This window comes from Anopheles arabiensis, chromosome 3 (assembly GCF_016920715.1).
Source record: "Anopheles arabiensis isolate DONGOLA chromosome 3, AaraD3, whole genome shotgun sequence".
Taxonomy (NCBI): Eukaryota; Metazoa; Arthropoda; class Insecta; order Diptera; family Culicidae; genus Anopheles; species Anopheles arabiensis.
This window is the reverse complement of record NC_053518.1, coordinates 78,939,381-78,956,793: the sequence shown is the minus strand read 5'-3', so window position 1 is coordinate 78,956,793 and position 17,413 is coordinate 78,939,381. Positions and strand designations below refer to the sequence as shown.

The 17,413-nt window shown below is 54.5% G+C and overlaps 6 protein-coding genes across 8 annotated transcripts in view; 4 read left to right on the top strand and 2 right to left on the bottom strand.

The window, feature by feature from the left end:
• The first annotated feature begins 80 nt into the window (after positions 1-80).
• LOC120899997 (ribose-5-phosphate isomerase) lies at positions 81-1,165 on the top strand. Its single transcript, XM_040306441.1, has 2 exons — positions 81-592; positions 666-1,165. Exons 1-2 carry the CDS (start codon positions 161-163, stop codon positions 1,053-1,055), a joined length of 822 nt encoding a protein of 273 aa, XP_040162375.1. The 5' UTR covers positions 81-160; the 3' UTR covers positions 1,056-1,165.
• On the bottom strand, positions 1,058-2,243 carry LOC120899999 (protein TEX261). Its single transcript, XM_040306443.1, has 4 exons — positions 2,116-2,243; positions 1,911-2,049; positions 1,406-1,819; positions 1,058-1,321 (listed from the first exon to the last, which is right to left on the bottom strand). The coding sequence occupies exons 2-4, from the start codon at positions 1,978-1,980 to the stop codon at positions 1,203-1,205; spliced, it is 603 nt and encodes a 200-aa protein (XP_040162377.1). The 5' UTR covers positions 1,981-2,049; positions 2,116-2,243; the 3' UTR covers positions 1,058-1,202.
• Positions 2,244-2,295: 52 nt separating this feature from the next.
• LOC120899995 lies at positions 2,296-5,103 on the top strand. The gene is made up of 2 exons (XM_040306439.1): positions 2,296-2,413; positions 2,697-5,103. Exons 1-2 carry the CDS (start codon positions 2,388-2,390, stop codon positions 4,969-4,971), a joined length of 2,301 nt encoding a protein of 766 aa, XP_040162373.1. The 5' UTR covers positions 2,296-2,387; the 3' UTR covers positions 4,972-5,103.
• A 148-nt stretch (positions 5,104-5,251) lies between these two features.
• On the bottom strand, positions 5,252-6,215 carry LOC120899998 (UPF0598 protein CG30010). The gene is made up of 3 exons (XM_040306442.1): positions 6,004-6,215; positions 5,741-5,945; positions 5,252-5,669 (listed from the first exon to the last, which is right to left on the bottom strand). The coding sequence occupies exons 1-3, from the start codon at positions 6,127-6,129 to the stop codon at positions 5,374-5,376; spliced, it is 627 nt and encodes a 208-aa protein (XP_040162376.1). The 5' UTR covers positions 6,130-6,215; the 3' UTR covers positions 5,252-5,373.
• A 1,007-nt stretch (positions 6,216-7,222) lies between these two features.
• LOC120905132 lies at positions 7,223-16,878 on the top strand. The gene is made up of 8 exons (XM_040315908.1): positions 7,223-7,476; positions 7,686-7,876; positions 8,022-9,508; positions 10,562-10,657; positions 10,743-10,929; positions 11,018-14,033; positions 14,101-15,205; positions 15,635-16,878. The coding sequence occupies exons 1-8, from the start codon at positions 7,437-7,439 to the stop codon at positions 16,002-16,004; spliced, it is 6,492 nt and encodes a 2,163-aa protein (XP_040171842.1). The 5' UTR covers positions 7,223-7,436; the 3' UTR covers positions 16,005-16,878.
• Positions 16,879-16,916: 38 nt separating this feature from the next.
• Positions 16,917-17,413, top strand: part of LOC120905134 (neuropeptide CCHamide-1 receptor-like) — a 77,430-nt gene continuing 76,933 nt past the window's right edge. For all 3 annotated transcript variants that reach the window (XM_040315912.1, XM_040315911.1, XM_040315910.1), the window contains exon 1: positions 16,917-16,987. In XM_040315912.1, coding sequence (XP_040171846.1) covers positions 16,947-16,987 — 41 coding nt within the window. In that variant the 5' untranslated portion in view covers positions 16,917-16,946. The remainder of the gene's footprint in view (positions 16,988-17,413) is intronic.

The following is a 17,413-nucleotide window of genomic DNA, read 5'->3' as shown; positions in this document are numbered from 1 at the left end:
AATGTAGGTTTGAAACAAAAATGAGAAATAAAACAGTATTGATTTGACACCCCTGTCGAGCTGGGCCAGCGCTGGAAAGGGTTTTGTCAAAACCGGTATACACGATCGACCGGTTTGATCGATAGCGATAGCGAAGTTCTCGTGCATCCTCGTGGGACACATGTTCCGGCAATTGGTGCATTCACTTTCACCTAGCTTAGTACAGTCGGGACGGTGGAGTTCGCTCGCTTGCAGCACAAACCTTGCTCTGTTTTCAACGCAAACCACCGCCAAAATGTCCCTGGAAGAAGCAAAAAAGTGTGCCGCGTACAAGGCGGTCGATGAGTACGTGAAGGATAATACCGTCGTTGGGGTCGGTTCGGGCTCAACCGTGGTGTACGCGGTGCACCGGATAGCGGAGCGGGTGAAGGCGGAAGGACTGAAGCTGGTCTGCATTCCGACGAGCTTCCAGGCCCGGCAGCTCATCATCGAGCACGGGTTGGTGCTTGGCGATTTGGAGTGCAATCCCCGGCTGGACTGTGCGATCGATGGGGCGGACGAGGTGGACGCCAAGATGGTTCTGATCAAGGGTGGCGGTGGATGTTTGCTGCAGGTGAGTTGCTTTTCTTTTTTGTATTAGTAATCGCAACTAAACATTTTCAATGGGTGTGTGCGTGTGTTGGTAGGAAAAAATCGTCGCCTCCTGTGCCGACCGGCTGGTGGTGATAGCGGACTACACGAAAGACTCGGCCAAGCTGGGCCAACAGTATCGTAAAGGCATTCCGATCGAGGTCGCACCGATGGCTTACGTGCCGATCAAGGGCAAGGTGGAGTCGCGGTTCGGGGGCACGCTCAAGCTGCGGATGGCCGTCGCCAAGGCGGGCCCCGTCGTCACCGACAACGGTAACTTCATACTGGACTGGAGCTTCCCGGCCGATAAGGAGCACGATTGGGACGCTGTCAATCGGGAGATCATGATGATACCGGGGGTCGTTGATACGGGGCTATTCGTTGGCATGGCGACCAAGGCGTACTTTGGCCAGCAGGATGGTTCGGTCACGGAACGGAGCGCCTAATCTGTGTTGTGTCATTTGATTGCTTTTTTTTATTATTATTCCTATCTTGGAGTTTTGCTTTTTTTTTTCTTCTTCGTTCATAATAAATAGAAATAATATACAAGAGCGAACCGATGGCTACTGAATGTTTCGATTCGTGATCGCGGACTAGAACGCTTTCTTGTTGCGTTCCGGCAGCAGGCTTTCCTTCGCGTAGCTGAACAGCGAAAGCAGGCCCATCTTTTTACGGCTAGAGAAGTAATTCGTCACCACATCGTCATTGCCACCTGGAATGTTAAAAGGGAAGACAAGTGATGTAAGTAAACTCTCGTTTTCGGAGGTCCCGTCCCGGGCGGTTCACTGTTTCTTACTGAGCAAATGCGTCCGTTCGTTACTCGTTGGCAGCACATTGTCGTTGGCGGACAGGGACACAAACAGCGCGAATGGCACCAACCACAGGCAGAGGGTAAAGTACGCTAACACTTCCGTGAACGCGTGGTACTGCAGCTGGAAGTAGACGAAGGCCAGATAGTGGTTGCCGACCAGCAGCCCGACCGCCCCGATAAAGGCGGGCGAAAGAAACCGCACGTACGGGAAATCGGTCAGGATGAGCCCGTGCAGTGCCTGGGCGCCCAGCCCGCACAGCACCATCGTCCAGCTGAAGTGTTCGGTAAAGATGAATATCACGTACAGGCAGGCCGTCACGGCCACCATCCAGCTGATGACTTTCTTCGCGATGACCGTGTACTCCTCTACCAGCTCGGCTAGATAGTACAGACCGGCAGCTGTTGTGAAAAGGTAAAGCGCAGAAAAAAATGCATTCAGATGGCCACGTTCCAAGAAATTATTACCAACCCTTGGCACTTGTTTACGTACCGATCGAGACGGTTACGAAGCAGATCTGCACCAGCAGCGAAACGTAGCTCAGCAGCCCGAGGAAGGACATTTTCGACGGGATTTTTCGCGGGGGATTTACTTACGACAGAATAGGGGACACAACAGAAGTCTCCGGGAGCTGCTGTTTAGGACGGATAATAGGAGAGCGTTATCGGGCACGGAACAGACACACACACACACGCACACTGTTTCACGTCAGCATTGCGTCCCTATGATCAATCGGCGCTATTATGTACTACTGTTTGTCCTCGCCTAGTGATGATGCGTAATGAAATTATGAACCAGGCAGCTCAGTTCAGTTTTCCTCGCCAGGTAAACAACAAACACAACCGCACGCACAACGCACGCCTTGACAGTTAAACGCCATCAAAACAAAATTCCACGAAATGACAGTTTGCTTCTACGATTCCGCGAACCAAAACATAAACAAAGTGCACGCGATCCTGCCGGCATCGGATGGAAGAGTACAAGAAATTAATCTGGTGAGTGTGGGAAAAGTACAGGAAAATGGTTTTATTTTTCGACTTTTACATCCCAGGCGGGTCATGTGGGACTCGTATGGAGATTGTTTTTGCGGCCAAAAAATGGTCATCTTTCCCATAACACTCCATCACGATCTGCAAGAGAAACCTTGGGTTTTGGGTGCAATTCGGCGAATATCCAGTGATTGTCCAAAATCACATGAAATTTGGTCAATGTGGAAGGACCAAAATGAGTGATTGGGTCGTCCGGTTTATTGTAATTGTGTTTGCTTTCCCACCGCAGGTCCCGACACAATCCCCGCTCCGAAGGGAAGCTGCTCGAGCAGGCGTCGATCGATTTCGCCGACTATCAAAATGACATCTTCAATCTGCACATTAACGAAATCGATCCGATGCATCAGATCGAGGACATTAGTGCCGCCGATACGGCCCTCTTCCTGCCGCTGGAAATGCCCTCCGATCCGCGGACGGGGCAAAAGATACAGCAGCTGGAGGTGAAATGCGTTCAACCGCTGCAGCTGTTTAACCGGTTCCCCTCCGGTTCGGTACTGACGCGCCAGGAGCATCAGCACTGTCTGACGGTGCAGAATCGTATCAACATGCGGCTGCCTTTTACCACCGCCGAGGAGAAGAAAAAGTACGCCCGCTACCAGGTGCTGATGGAAAAGCTTGCCCCGGAGAAGGAAATGTTCGACAGCTTCGTGCGGAACCACTTCAACACGCATCTGCTGCGCCGGGTGCAAACGATCGAGCCCGAGCTGAACGAGCTGGTGGTGCGCATTTGGCAGGCGAAGGTACAGGAACGGGTCGGTCTCCAGCGGGAGCTCGGCGGGCTGTACGTGCTGATGACGGTTGTGCCGTTCTTTGGCCGCGCGGAAAACGCTACCAACGTAAGCTTTGAGCCGTACGGACAGGAGCAGGAGCAGGCTCGGGAAACGGGCACGGTGCGGAATTTGTTCAGCGAGAATGTGTTGCGCTGCATTTCGCTCAAACGCAACGAACGCGTGCTGGAGGCTTTTGCGCACGAGTGGACATCGGTGCGCTGCACGCGGGACCAGTATCTGGCGGATGTGGACGCGTGTCTGGCCGAGCTACCCGACGTTTCGCTCGTCGTGCCGGCGGGTGCATTGACGCTGCTGCTAAACTATGCACAAAACGCCCAGGAACAGTGGACGATACCGTTTCAGGTGAAGAAAATGGCCGACGGGCGGCACGTGCTTATCATGGACAGTAGGCTGCCGCCAACCCGGCTGTCGACGCACGCCCGAAAGGTGAAAGCGTACAAGCTGCTGGTGAGAAGCTTTACCACCTTTCTGGCATCGCAGAAATCAAACGCTGAATTGGATAAATCAGATGCCACAGTGGAAAAGGACACTGCAGAAGGCCCCTTCAGACCACTTCCGTTTGATAAGTTTATGAAGCAGATGGCACAGAAGAAAACGGCCAACGAAACAATGCGTGAGAACCGGTTTTACCAGCCGTGGAAGTTGAAGGATCAAGAGGAGGAGCATCAGCTGCTGGTGTGCTACCGGCAGGATTGCTACGAATCGTTTCGCAAGATGCGCGTCTTTATGAATTTTTCCATCAAGCTGGAGTATCAACCAGAGTTTGGTGCGGAACAGATGACGCTACCGGAGCTGCTACAGGAGTGGGCCCGCCAGCTGCTGCGTCCCCACTCGAAAACGATGCGCCTGCGCATCAACAGCACGACCTCAACGATCATCTCCCACCACTATCTGGAGCTGCGCGACATCGAGGAAGAGCTGAACCGACTGTACGGCGTAAAGCCGCACAATCTGCTCACGAACGTGTGGAAAATGCTGAAGCTGATGCGCAACTTTCCCGCCGGCCAGTATCTGCTCAAGCGCGACGGCAAAAGCACCCAGGGACCGTCGGTGTACGCGCGCCCGAGCGAACGGAGCGGAGGACTGGCGGGACAGAACGCTCCCAGCGGAGTCAGCTTGAACTGGGAGGAGTTGCTGTGCAAGGTGGAGTACGATTGTCCACCGCTGGAGCAGTACGATTGGATACCGATCGATAAGTTTGTGATAACGCAGCTGCACCGGACGAACACGCTGTTCCCGTGCAGCTTCCCGCACTGGACGAACTTGCGGTGGCTAAACACGCGCCAAAGCCAGATGAAGGCGAAGCCGGTGGAAAAGAAAGCACCCGGCGGCAAGAAGAAGAAAGGCGCTCAGAAAGAGTTGGCAGGGGCGGGATCGGCGGCGGCAACTACGGTGGCGACGCCGGTGCCACCAGCAACCAAAGTGCTCACCCCAGTACAGTTGGCACGGCGGGAGAAGGTGAGGCTACGGAGGCAGCTAGCGCGGGAGAAAAAGTTAAAAGCGGAGATGATTCAACAATCGCTCCATCAGTTCGCTCCTTATGCGGGGTCGGTTCAGGGAAAGAATCCCGAAGGGAACAAGACAGAAGGGAGGGATGGTGCTGCTACCGGGGGAAAGGACCAGCCGGTTTCGGCGGTGCAGCAGGCGTCCGCAATCGTTGACTATAAATCTTATGTGGAGCAAGCTGCGCTCAGTCCGGATGAGCAGTTGTGATCGCAATGGGATGCGAGGCACATGTATTCATAGCGTAACATGTAAGATTTGAGATCTTAAATATAGGTTAGGATTTGCTGCCCTATCTCTGACGATCGGTCGGGTACTACTGGTTCGTACGAGTGAAACATATCGACTGAGTTATTCTCTAATTTAACTAAAGCCTACTACACTCCTTTCAGATCAACGAGATTGATATGATCGCAACATGAGATAGTGAGGAATGGGCAGCGAGGCCTAGTAGCTCATCCGAAACGAAAGCATTGGGCTGAAATTTAAATTAATCGTTTAACGTTTAAATCGTTCAACACATTTAATCTCAATATTTGTGCGGCAATATTGTATCACATTTTCAAATTATTCTACAAAACAGTCCCCCCTTTCCTTGGTCATCGCTATCAGTCAGTCTTGCTGCGACCTCTTGCCGATGTACGTCTCCTTCCACCAGTCCTGATCGAGCTCGTAATTGTGCTCCTTCCACCGGAAGTGTGTCGGCGGACGATCTTCACCATTTTGGAATGTAAACGAAGAGCTCAGCTCGATCGCAAGCTTCGACCGGACCAGCCCTATCGACCCGTACCGTTCCGGGGCCGGATGGTACACCCGCCCGGTGTCGGGAAACATACAGATCCGGTCGGGTTGCCACGGCACGCTCATCTTATCGTACCCGTGCGCGTAAGCTAACCTATCTTCGCTATCTAGAGAGGGAATGCGTAAACGTGTATGAGATAAACTGCCAGTTTGAATTAACGAAACAAAAAGTACGAACCAATTTTCACAACATGTGTAAACACGATCGGTAGATCGTCACAGCGGATAAAATTTCGTTCCCGGCCACAAATAGACAGAAACGGGAACTCGTCCGTATACCGGTCGGTGTCGTTTAGCTTTAACCTTTTGAAGAAAAACTCCAGAAATTGCTTCTCCTTGAAGCAGGAGGTGAAGTTTTTGATCCTAGCATCATCTAGGAAGAGCTGCAAAATAAAGTTGTGATAGTGATGTTAGGACAAATAAACTCAAGTTATCCCTTACCATCCCTTCGTGATCGATGTAGTAGAAATATTCGCGTATTTTCGGCGCCGGCGATTGGCCCTGTACGTACGCGACCCGGCGGCAGATTTGTGCCGTTGGGGAAAAGATTCTTCTCAGCAGCAACATTATGGTGCCGAAATTGCACCACACACCACAAACAACAAAACCAGCCCAATTTGCAGAATGCAATCGCGATACGCAAACCGGTTGGCGACGTTCCCGAAGGGAGCATCAAACGTCAGTCAATTTGACCGGGGCGACTGTGGACAAAGTGGCCAGATTATTTTGGCGGTTTTCTATAGGCGCATCAAAATTTTATCGGAGGGTGCCGATGGAAGCTAATCTGCCCAACGAAGGTTCAGCAGCACGAGAAAATACATCCTTTATTTATTTAAAGGAGATAGTTTAGATTTGGTTCATAGCAGTCACATGAGGCCTTTCCTAGGTGTCAATCTGAAAATTGTACTAGGGAATCTAACCCAACGAATGATTGAGATGCACATTTGTTTCAGAGCGTTGAGGACTCCCTTTTCGGGGCTCCACGCGGCCGCTTAGGTCAGTGCAAATCGAATGTGCTGTCAGCAGCTATTTTGATTATTTGGATGAATTAGTAAGTTTAATGATAACAAAACATAAATTAGAGATTGTGTCTAAAAATCCTGTATAAGTGACTCCTGAATTGATTCCATCTTATGACAAAATCGCACGCCTTAGGCAGCGCTTTAGCAGCAATCGAACACGACATCGAACATGAAAAATATTTGACATGGAATTTGACATGTTCGATTTGATAACCAACAAATCGAACATGTCAAATCCCATACATTTTTCATGTTCGATGTCGTGTTCGATTGCTGCTAAAGCGCCGGGTTACATTATCTGTCAAGTCCCATATAAAATTTTACCAGCACGTCCGATTTCATCGCATCTCATGAAGTACAGACACAGGCCTTAGCTGTCTCTGTTGAACTTCTGGTTCAGGTTGCTAGTGATTTCCATATGGAGTTTAATGCTTTAAATGTTTTGGGAAATGGTTTTATGACTTTTCGGTCAGCATTATGAAAAAATCTGTAATTTTCGGTTGGATAAATGAAATATAGGTAGTTTTAAGAGGTTTATCTGTGAAACGGTAGGCATATGAAAAATCGGTTGGAATGCAGATAAATCGGTATTTCTGGTCACTCTGACTTTGGCAGCGGCGCCGCGCGTATTGACAGTGCGTGTCAAAATAAGAGCCAATGCCGGGTGCGAATAACCGCCAGTTTTTGTTTCTACACCGATGAGGCAGCAGCACTGTGCTTGGCTGGAGAAGGGAAGCCGCGAATACACGCGAATTCGCTACACGCTTACTGCGATTTTATCCGCCCTGCTGCGTGCAATCATCGCCGAACCGCAAGCGTGAGTGTGCCTCCGTGGGTCGGAGAAGTACCAGGATGGCCACCGCGGTTAATCCTGCCACGTTGGATAAACTGCGTAAGTAGCCCAGCGGCAGCAGCAGCAGCAGCAGCCGCCGTCGCCACCGTCCTTGCTGCTCCCCCTTCACCTACACCTGGGTGGTCGGCTCCTGGGCTGGAGCGACGCGCTGCTGCCTTCCGGAATGCGTGCACATGGCTGTGTGTGACTGTGTGCGTGTTTGTGTTTGAGTGTGTGTTTGATTTTGTTGCACATTCCGCTCGTTTCAGTGCATCCGATACAGGAAATACGCGTCCGGTCCCTGCACGACATCGAGAACACGCTGAAGCGCGCACTGTGGGACGATGCGGACATTGGGGCGGTGGCGTCGCCACTGTTCAAGAATTTGATACGCTGGTTTGGACATGTGCCGATCATCAAGCAAGTGACCGTGCTGGAGCTGATGTCATTGCTGCTGGAGGTAAGCGCGCGAGCGCTCGCTCTCGCACGGCCTTTGTGCGCGATTTTATGTCGTTTTATGTTTTATTGCCTTGCCCAGGGGGTCGATTCGGTTCGATTTCATGTTCTCTTTCTTTCTCTCTCTCTCCATCCTCCTGCTATTGTAGAGCAAGTATGGGAAAGATATTTTAAGCTTCTTCACGCCGATGCGCATCGTTAAAGAGCTGATGAAGATCCGCTGCTTGATCGGCTCGAACCTGGAGTACGACGAGCTGGTGGTGAAAATCATCAAGCAGGTGGAGCGGCTCAAATCGGCGCCCTCGGCGTCCGCCACATCGTCCTCCAGCATCGATCTGCTGGAGAGTGTCGCTAGCAGCATGGCCAGCCTGAAGCTGGACCGGATCGACCCGCTGGCGAATGGCAGTGCCGGGGACGGCGAATCGATGGAGGAGGAGGAGGACACCGGCACCGAGGGCGGCCGGAAGCGCAAGCGACGTACGGTGATCGATGCGTACGCGGCACGCTGGAAGGGCGACCCGTCGCTCTACGCCGAATGCTGGGAGGTGCCGGAACCCTCCGTGGAGAGTGTGCTGGACCGGCTGAACGAATCGCTGTTCGAGGGCGAACCGGGCGACGAGAACTTCCAGCGCGCTCTCAACTACGCCATCCCGTACATGCGCAGCTACCCGCCGGAGTTCTTCCTGCAGCCGCCGTACATTGGGCTGTCCCTGCTGCACCTCATACAGAGCGGACGGCTCGGTGCCCGCAAGGGGTACGGCATGATGCTTGCGCTGCTCATCTCGTTCCGCAAGCGGATGCGCCAGCGGATGCTGACGGTCACGTACATCAAGCCGGCGGACGGTGAAACCGATGGTCGCCGCCCCACGCACGGCCGCCGCCGGCCGCAGATCTCCATCGGTGCGTTCGTGTACGAGCTGTTCCAGCTGTGCATCGAGCAGCTGAAGGGACTGTCGGGCGATGGGGACCGGCTCGCCACCAACATGATGCTGATCGTGCTCAGCCAGACGACCTCATTTCTGATGACGGAACACTTTTGCGACCAGCAGAAGATACCGGCCCACCGGTTCGGCGAGCTGTGCGGCGAGCTCGGCCGGCTGGTGCGCCACTACCGGCAGGAGTGGGAGGTGGACGGGAAGCGAACGTTCGCCCGCACCCGCTACCGGATAGCGCTGCAAATCATGGCCGACTTTGTGCGGCTGTGGCAGAAGGAACCGGACGCGGTTGATGGCGGTGCGGACGAGACGGTGGCCGGTGGCCGCACTGGCACCATCCAGTACAAGTTCGTCGACATGAAGGTCAGCTCGACGGCGCATCGGCAGGCGCTGGAGCGGTCGGACGGGGTGTGGCGCGAGGAGTGCCAGCTCGCCCTGTACGACTATCCGCTCGGCATTGCCTGCCCGGAGCTGTACGAGCATCTGGGGGCGCACGTGGAGAAGAAGAACGAGCTGATGCTGGTGACGCTGACGCGCCTGCGGGAGAAGCTGGTGCCGGCGGTCCAGCTGTTGCAGGACGGCACCGGCACGGGGAAGAACTGCACCGAGCGGCAGCTGCTGCTCGGGTGGGAAGCGATCAGCACGCTCGGCTTGCACCGGTCGGTCGAGATGGTCCGGTGTCTGCTGAAAGCGGTCGAAAGGTAATGGATTGGTGATGGGAAAAATGAAGTTTTCGTCGGATGCCGACTAGCTACGCAATTTTCTGGAATCGATTCCGGATAGTAGGTCCGAAATCAGTTTCCGGAATCGATTTCGGAATCGAAATTGGATCCGGAATCGTCTCCGGATTCGGAATTGGCTTCGAAATCAAAGTCAGTTTCGACTATTTCGATAAGAATAGTTTGGGACCAATAATGCTGCTACATATTGATAGCCACAAAGAATTCAAATTTACTTGTAAACGATCCATTCTCATCGAGATGAAACTTGGCTTCGGAAACTTCTTATTTCAATTCAAGAACTGATTCTCATTCCGGAGCAAATTCCATTTCTGGAGTCAATCCTGATTCCGTGATCGAAGCAAATTGCGATTCCAAGGTCGACTCTGAGCCGATTCTGATTTCGGAGCCAATTTCGATTCCGGAGTCAATTCCAGAAGTCAATTCAGGAACCAATTCCCGAGTCGATTCTGGAGTCGATTTCAGAGCCGATTCTGGAGTCGATTTCAGAGCCGATACCGGAGTCGATTTCAGAGCCGATACCTGAGTTGATTCCGGAGCCGATCATGTTCCGGAGCTCTGAGATCAACTCCAGAATCGACTCCGGCGTTGGCTCTGTAATCGGTACTGGAATCGACTCCTAAATCGATTCCGGAATCAGAATCCCTCCCAGAATCGGAATCGGCTGCGGAGTCGATTCCGGAGCCGATTCCAGAGCCGATACCGGAGTCAATTTTGGAGTTGATTTCAAAGCCGATACCGGAGTCAATTCCATAGCCGATCATGGAATCGGCTCTGAAGTCAAGTCCTGAATCGGCTTCCGCGTTGGCTTTGGAATCGACTCCCGAATCGACTTCGGAATCGGAATCGATTCCAGCATGGGAACCGGCTCCGGAATTGATTCCAAACACGGAATCGGGATCGGGTAGGTCCGATTCTGAGCTCCCACCACTAGTATGGATATCGGGGTGTGGAAAGTGTGGTTAAGAAAATGGGGTTTTTTTAATACTTTTCTTTTTCTTTCCATTGGCTTAGCTGGGCCGGTTCCGTTACGGAGGATGAACCGCTGTGGGACGTCATTGAGTCGATAACGGTGCGACTGCTCGCTCACGGAGACGAAGAGATACGAAGGTAAATGGCAACTTCATTTGGAATTTACCTTGGTTACTTTGATGTGTGTCTGTAATGTCTTTCCAACGATCTCTCGCCCTTGCAGTGTGGCCTACGAGCTGTGCGCCAACATGATGAAAGATTTCATTGGCCATCTGGACGAGGGGGCCATCCTTTCCCGCCGCAGCCTGTTCTCCAGCTCGGCTCCTAAGCTGCGCGCCATGGGTATGCCACTCTCGCTGCAGATCATCACGGAAATCACGTGCTTTGGGTACACCAGCAAAAACAGCAAGGTAATTACGGTGCCGCGAACGTGGAATCCAAACGCCGCATTCAGCAAGCACGTCAGCAAGTCAAACGACCGCAACCCTTCTGTTTCAGATTCACCAATGCGCGGAAACGATGCTGCTGTTCCTGTGCAACTCGAAAGCCTTCCTGCGCGAAAAGTGGGCCGACGTGGAGGAGATTCTGCTGCAGATCACGCCGCTGCTGCAGACGGTGGCGGTCGGGCGGGAGGAATCGAAGCTGCGCAAAGCCGTCCTCAACATGTTCCATCCCGACTTCGGGCTGCCGTGGCTGGCCATACTGCAGGGCAACCTGCGGCTGCTGTTCCACCTGGAGAGTGCTGTGCGGGAGGAGGCGCTGACGCGCGTCCTGTTTCTGCTGAGCTCGGTCGAGGAGAGCGAAAAGCTGGCGCCGCGCATCGAACACATCAGCGACACGGTACCGAACGGCGTGTGTCTGCTCTCCTTCCCGTACGACATACGGCGGCAGCAGGTCGCGAACGTGTACGAGGTGAGCGCGGTCAAGCCGCTGCTGGACGCGCTCGAGCAGGAGGAGGGCGACCCGACGCTGCGCCGCAGCGCCCTCACGCAGCTGAACGTGATGGCGGACGATCCGGCACTGTGCGAGCTGATACACAACGCGTCCGGCTGGGTGCTGGTGATGAAGGCGCTGTACAACTCGCTGCTGGCCGACCCGGTGCTGGACTACCCGGACGCGGCCCTGCCGGCGGTCGGCATCCTGACGAAGCTGTGCTTCAGCAACACCACCTTCCGGCGCTTTCTCGGCTCGAACACGAACGCGTACCAGCTGATCGTGCGCGCGCTGCTGGCACACCACCACATGCCGGTGTTTCGGGTGGAGTGCTGCGCCCTGCTCTACCTGCTGCTGTTTGCCGACTGTTCCACCGGCAACGGGGCGTTGCTGTCGCTGCCGGCGGTCTGCGCGGCGTCCGCGTTCAAGCTGCCGTTCGTGTCGTGCTTCCACTGGCAGGCGAGCCCGTTCCGCGAGTACGGCAGCGAAATGGAGCAGCTGCTCGAGCGGATGCTGCTGCAGGACGGGCCCGGTGGCGACATGATGCTGATGGGCGCTGCGCTCGCCAATGGGTGCGCCGAGGAGGGCAGCAGTGCCTGCTCCGTCCGTCCGTCGGTGGTCGGGGTGGAGTACGCGAAGCGCTACCTTCGCTTCACGTTTGCCGATCTGTGGTTCGGCGGGCTGGAGAACATACTGAAAACGACGGCCACCACCGTGAAGCGTGCGGGTGCGGGTAACGGAGTGGCGGTGGCGGAAGACGACCAGCACCCGCTCGTGTACCGGGGCGCAAACAAAAAGGCGATGGAGTTCAGTGCGGCCCTGCGGCTCACCAGGCAGGACATCCGCTGGCTGAAGATGATCGACTTTCCGGCCATCTTCCGCAAGAGCATGCGCCGGCTCGCGTCGGCCAAAGCGCACACGGACGTGTACGGTGGGCTGGCGACGCTCGAGGCGAACCTGAGCTTTCCGCTCAAGAACACGATCTGCCAGCAGGACGTGATCATCAGCACGCTGAAGCGCTACTTCCACACGCCGCCGGTGTCGGTCGCGGACCAGGAGATGCTGGTCGAGGTGTTCAACGTGATCGGCATCATGCTGCACCTTAACTTCCGGATGCTGCGCGACTGGCTGTTCACCGTGCTGGCGGCGGAAGACAATTTCTTCCTGCGGTTGCTGCGCTCGAGCGACTGCATCGAGCCGCTGTTTACGCGCAATGCTAACCTGATCTGGGGGCTGCTGCAGCTGTACGACGGTACGAAGGATCCGGCAACGGCAACGGAAAACGCCGCGACGAAGAAGGAAAAACAGCAGCAGCAGCAAGGTGGTGGCACGAACGATTGGGATGTGCGGGTGTTCCGGGCAGTGCTGGAGCAGCTGGACGTGTGCCTGAAGAAGTGCAACCTGTCGCGCATAATGTCGCTGCTGGAGCTGGTAGAGATGATGACCGGGCTGCTGGACGACGTGTGGCGCGTTGACGTCGGCGAGGTGATCCCGAAGCTGCTGCAGTGCGTGCGCCAGGTCGGCTCGACGAGCTACACCGGCTCGGTGATCGTGCGCTCGTGCCTGATGGCGACGGCCCATCTGCTCGAGCGCACGTCGCCCGAACAGCTCCGGTTCGAGTGGCAAGCGAAGCATCTGAAAACGGTTTCGACGCAGTGCGGCAACAGCTGCACGTTCGTGCGCTCGTTCGCGTGGAACATCCTGACGAAGGTGGCCCGCACGCCGGCCGGCGCGGCAGCGATCGTGCAGGAGTGTGCCTACCTGCCCGGGGGCATACACGCGAGCTGCCTCAGCACGATACTGGACGATGGCGAGGCGTGCCTGGTGCGCGAGTCGGCGGTCGGGCTGTTCGTCATACTGCTGTCCCACACCGAGGCGGATGGGTCGCTGCAGCCCGCCGTCCTGCCGATGGACGGGGCGGCCAGCATGCGGCGGGCGGCGTCGACCGCAGCCGGCAGTGCGGGAACGACGCCGAAGGGCGGTGGTTCGTTCGATGTGATTTTGGAGCTGCTGGCGAAGCAGCAATTTTTCGAAGCGTCGCGCCACACGCTCGCTGGCTACACGTGCATGGAGTTCCTGCTGGAGGACGTCAACCCGAGCGAGCCGGGGGCGATCATTTCGGCCGACGTGGTGCGCGCGTTCGCGGTACTGTTCCGGGCGCTGGTCGAGCTGGATCCGGCCGGGTTCGGGAAGCTGATCGGCGAGAAGGGCTGCCTGCAGTGGCTGCTGGACTGTGTCGAGCAGCAGGCGATGCTGCCGAACCGGGCCGTCTGCCTGATGGTGCGCGACGTGTGCCAGCTGCTGCAGCGCTGCCTGGACGAGCCGAACCGGGAGCGGGTGTGCAGTCTGCTCGCCGGCCACCAGAACTTCATCGAGAGCGTCATCTACATGCTGAACCCGTGGCTGTACGGGAAGCTGACGCAGCCGGTGATGGAGCAGACGCTGTGCTACATCATGCGCTTCCTGTGCGCGCTAGTCGTCACGCCGACCGGCAAGCAGCAGATCCATCACGAGTTCGGGCACCAGGACGTCAAGCCGATCGCGAAGATGATCGAGCTGGGCATTTCGCACGAGTCGAAAAGTAAGTACGAGGGGCTTCGGCCACCTAGTGTAACAAATCGTTTCTTACAACCCGTCTTTCGCTGCAGCGTTTCAGATCATGTGCTTAAAATTCCTCTGCATGATGATGCACACCTCCGACGAGCGGCCCTCGCCGACGGCCGAATATCCGACCTTTCTGATACAGTTCGAGCAGATGGACATGTACGCCGACGCGGGCGACGCGGCCAAATGCTGGAAGCCAAGCCTCGACCGGGACTACTCCGAGGCGGAAGACGACACGGAAAACACAAACCCGAACCGGCCGGCGGCAAACGCGGCCGCCGAGCAGGACAAGCAGCCGGAGCCCAAGCCGGACGCGGAGCAGCAGGACGGCACGCTGCGCAGCGGCTCGGCGGTGATCTTCAGCGCCCTGATGCAGCAGTTCGAGTCGTTCTGCAATCGGGATCAGCTCGTCGCCGGCGGCATTACGACCAGCAGCTACAAGCGCACCGTCTACTCGACGCTGCAAACCATGCTGCACTTCTCGATCGAGTCGTGTCGGGTCGCGTGGCGCAACGATCTGCTCACCGTCATCTTCGACTGGTTCGATGCCATCCACGAGGGGCTGATCGGGCGGCTAACGTACGCCGAGTTTGTGCGCAAGTACGGCGACGTGAAGAAGCTGTCGGTGATGGCGGAGCTGAAGGAGCTGGCGAGCGTGCTTGGGACGTGGTTCAGCGTGCCGGACGAGCCGTGCCAGCTCGAACCGGCCCAAATCGACCGGCTGTGCCAGATGGTGCTGCAGTACTGGCCCTGGTTCGGCAATCACGGCGTGCTGCAGATGGAGTTCCTGCAGGTGCTCGCCTTCCTGTCCGAGTGCCGCATCGCGGTGTGCAAAGCGCTGGTCGCCACCTATCCCGGCCACCCGCACAGCATCATGAAGCTGCTGATCGTGGCGGCGACGGGCGAGACGGCCAAGGTGAAGGGGCCGAAGTACGACCTGAACCTGCTGCGGGTGTCGCTGCGGCTGCTGAAGAACTGCTGCTGCTGCCAGGAGGGGCGCAGCATGATCGGTAAGCTGAACGTGTTCGGCAACATCAGCAAGCTGCACCCGAGCGTGACGAAGCTGCAGAAACCGTGGCTCGAGGTGACGCAGCTGTGGCTGGAGTTCTACGAGGTGTACACCCGCTACGTCGATGTCAGCGAAGTGAGGTGAGTTGTGGGGTGGCAGCAATTGCGTTTTTCGCAAAAGCGGTGCTTACGGGTTGTGTAGGCTGTAGTTTGCATTAGTGATGTGCTTTCTGGAGCGCAACCATGACTCCGATCCGACTAAGGATATTGTTAGTCCGAATAACTCCGGACGACTGAGCGACTTCGGATGACTCCGACTCCGAGAGCCTTTGGGCGATTCTGGAAGGTTCCAGACTTGAATCATGAATATTGACATATGATTATTAGAATCATAAATATTGACTCATGATTATTTGAATCATGAATATTGAAATTCGATGACTCATGCTTCACAAACCCCATAATTCTATTCATGATTAGATTTTTGTTATTTCCATTCTTTGACTTTTCTTTCTGTTCGTTTTTTCTTTTCATTTTCCATTAACCATTACCCTTTCCTTCCTTTTGCAGACATTTGACCGTGCTGGGTGCGTTGATACGCAAATCCGATATCGATGTAAGACTGCTCTCGCTGGCCATCGTACGGAACCTGACGTTCGTGCCGAACAACCGGGCGGCACTGTTGGCGTCGGCGGACTACATGTTTATCTTGCAGAACGCACTGCAGCGCACCTCCTGCCGGACGGAGGTCCTGATGGCAGCGGTAGCGGTGTGGAAAATGATTGCCAACAATCAGCGGGGCAAGGCAGCGATCAAAAGCAGCCCGCTGGTGCGGCTGATCGAGGGCCAGGTAAAGCACTACTCCATGACGCCGGAGGGAAACGATAAGAACGAGCTCTGGTGCGTGCTGATGACCGTCTACCATATACTGAATGCGTAAAGAGTGCACCCGCCAGCCAGCTTCTCGGCCGCGACTGTGTGTGGTACCTTTTTGTGTGTGTGTGTGTGGGTTGTGCATCTTGGGGGAAGGTATATTTACGGTAGAAGTATGTTAAGATATGTGGCCAGCCAGCCAGAGTAACGAAGAGTAACGGAACAGTAGAATATGGTTAAAAAAAATGGTACTGCCATCCTGCTGCCGATTTTGGGCACCAGAAATGTGTCTTTTTATACACAAAAAGTGAACTCTGTCTAAATTAAAATCAAACCCCTTTTTGGGTAAAATGTCAAAAATTTGTTTTATAAGATAGAAAAAATGAAAAAAACGAGAGCAAGAAGGTTTCATTTAGCGCTACGCGTAAATCAATTTAACGTATGCTGCATCTTATGAATTCTCTTATAATATCGTTACAAAAGAAACAAAGCAGAGCAGAGATAATTGAGTGGATCAACAGTTTACTACATTCATAAGCGCGATCGACACACGGACGAGAGTCGGGGATTTGTCAGCCAATTGTTCAAGTGGCAAGCAGGAAGCTCCATGAGCTCTCCATATTCTGTCACGTGAATGACGCCATACGCGCCGCAGCCTTGCTGAAGAAATAGCGCGCGCGAGAGAGAGAGAGAGAGAGAGCGAGAGAGCAAAAAACAGAGTGAGTTAATGCTGAAAATTGAAACAGCAGGCTGTGTTTTGTATTAAAAAGAAAACCCACAAGCCATTAGCAGTTAAGGATACTAGTTTTGTGTAAGCTCCTCTAAGGTAATCCCAACAAGGTGTTGATTTTCAGCAAAAGCGCGTTTCACGAAAAATTGGAAGTACAACGAGAAGCGTGTCATCGAAGAAATAAAGAATTCCTGGAATATAAGTGCACAAAGATGGTTGTGTTGACACTTCTGTATCCGGTTGCGAGAAATCGAAGTTGTTGGTGAAATCAGAGTTGGCATGAGAGTTCAGCAGTTCAGGATCAAACGTCACTGCTTTGGGTAAGTCAGAATGGTTTCTATCTCCCCATATACTTAACTTACTTAACTGGTGCTACAACCGCTTTGCGGTCTTGGCCTGCCTCAGGAGCATCCGAAACCGCTCATGGTCTCGCGTTTTCGTCTGCCAGTCCGTTAATCCCGGCCTTAATAGCGGACGCCTCCACACCAACTTGTCACCTATGTTTGGGCCTACCACGCCTCCTCTGCCCTTGTGGACGACCTTAAAAGACTTTACGAGCTGGGTCGTCCGTTTCCATCGCGCTGCACTACAGTGAGGTCGCCGTACATCTCGTATAGCTTGTCGTTATAACGGCTTCTCCATTGTCCTTCCACATATACGGGGCCAAGAATCCTTCTGCACATTTCCCTCTCGAACGCGGCTAAGAGGGTTTCGTCAGATTTGGAGAGTATCCATGTCTCAGTGGC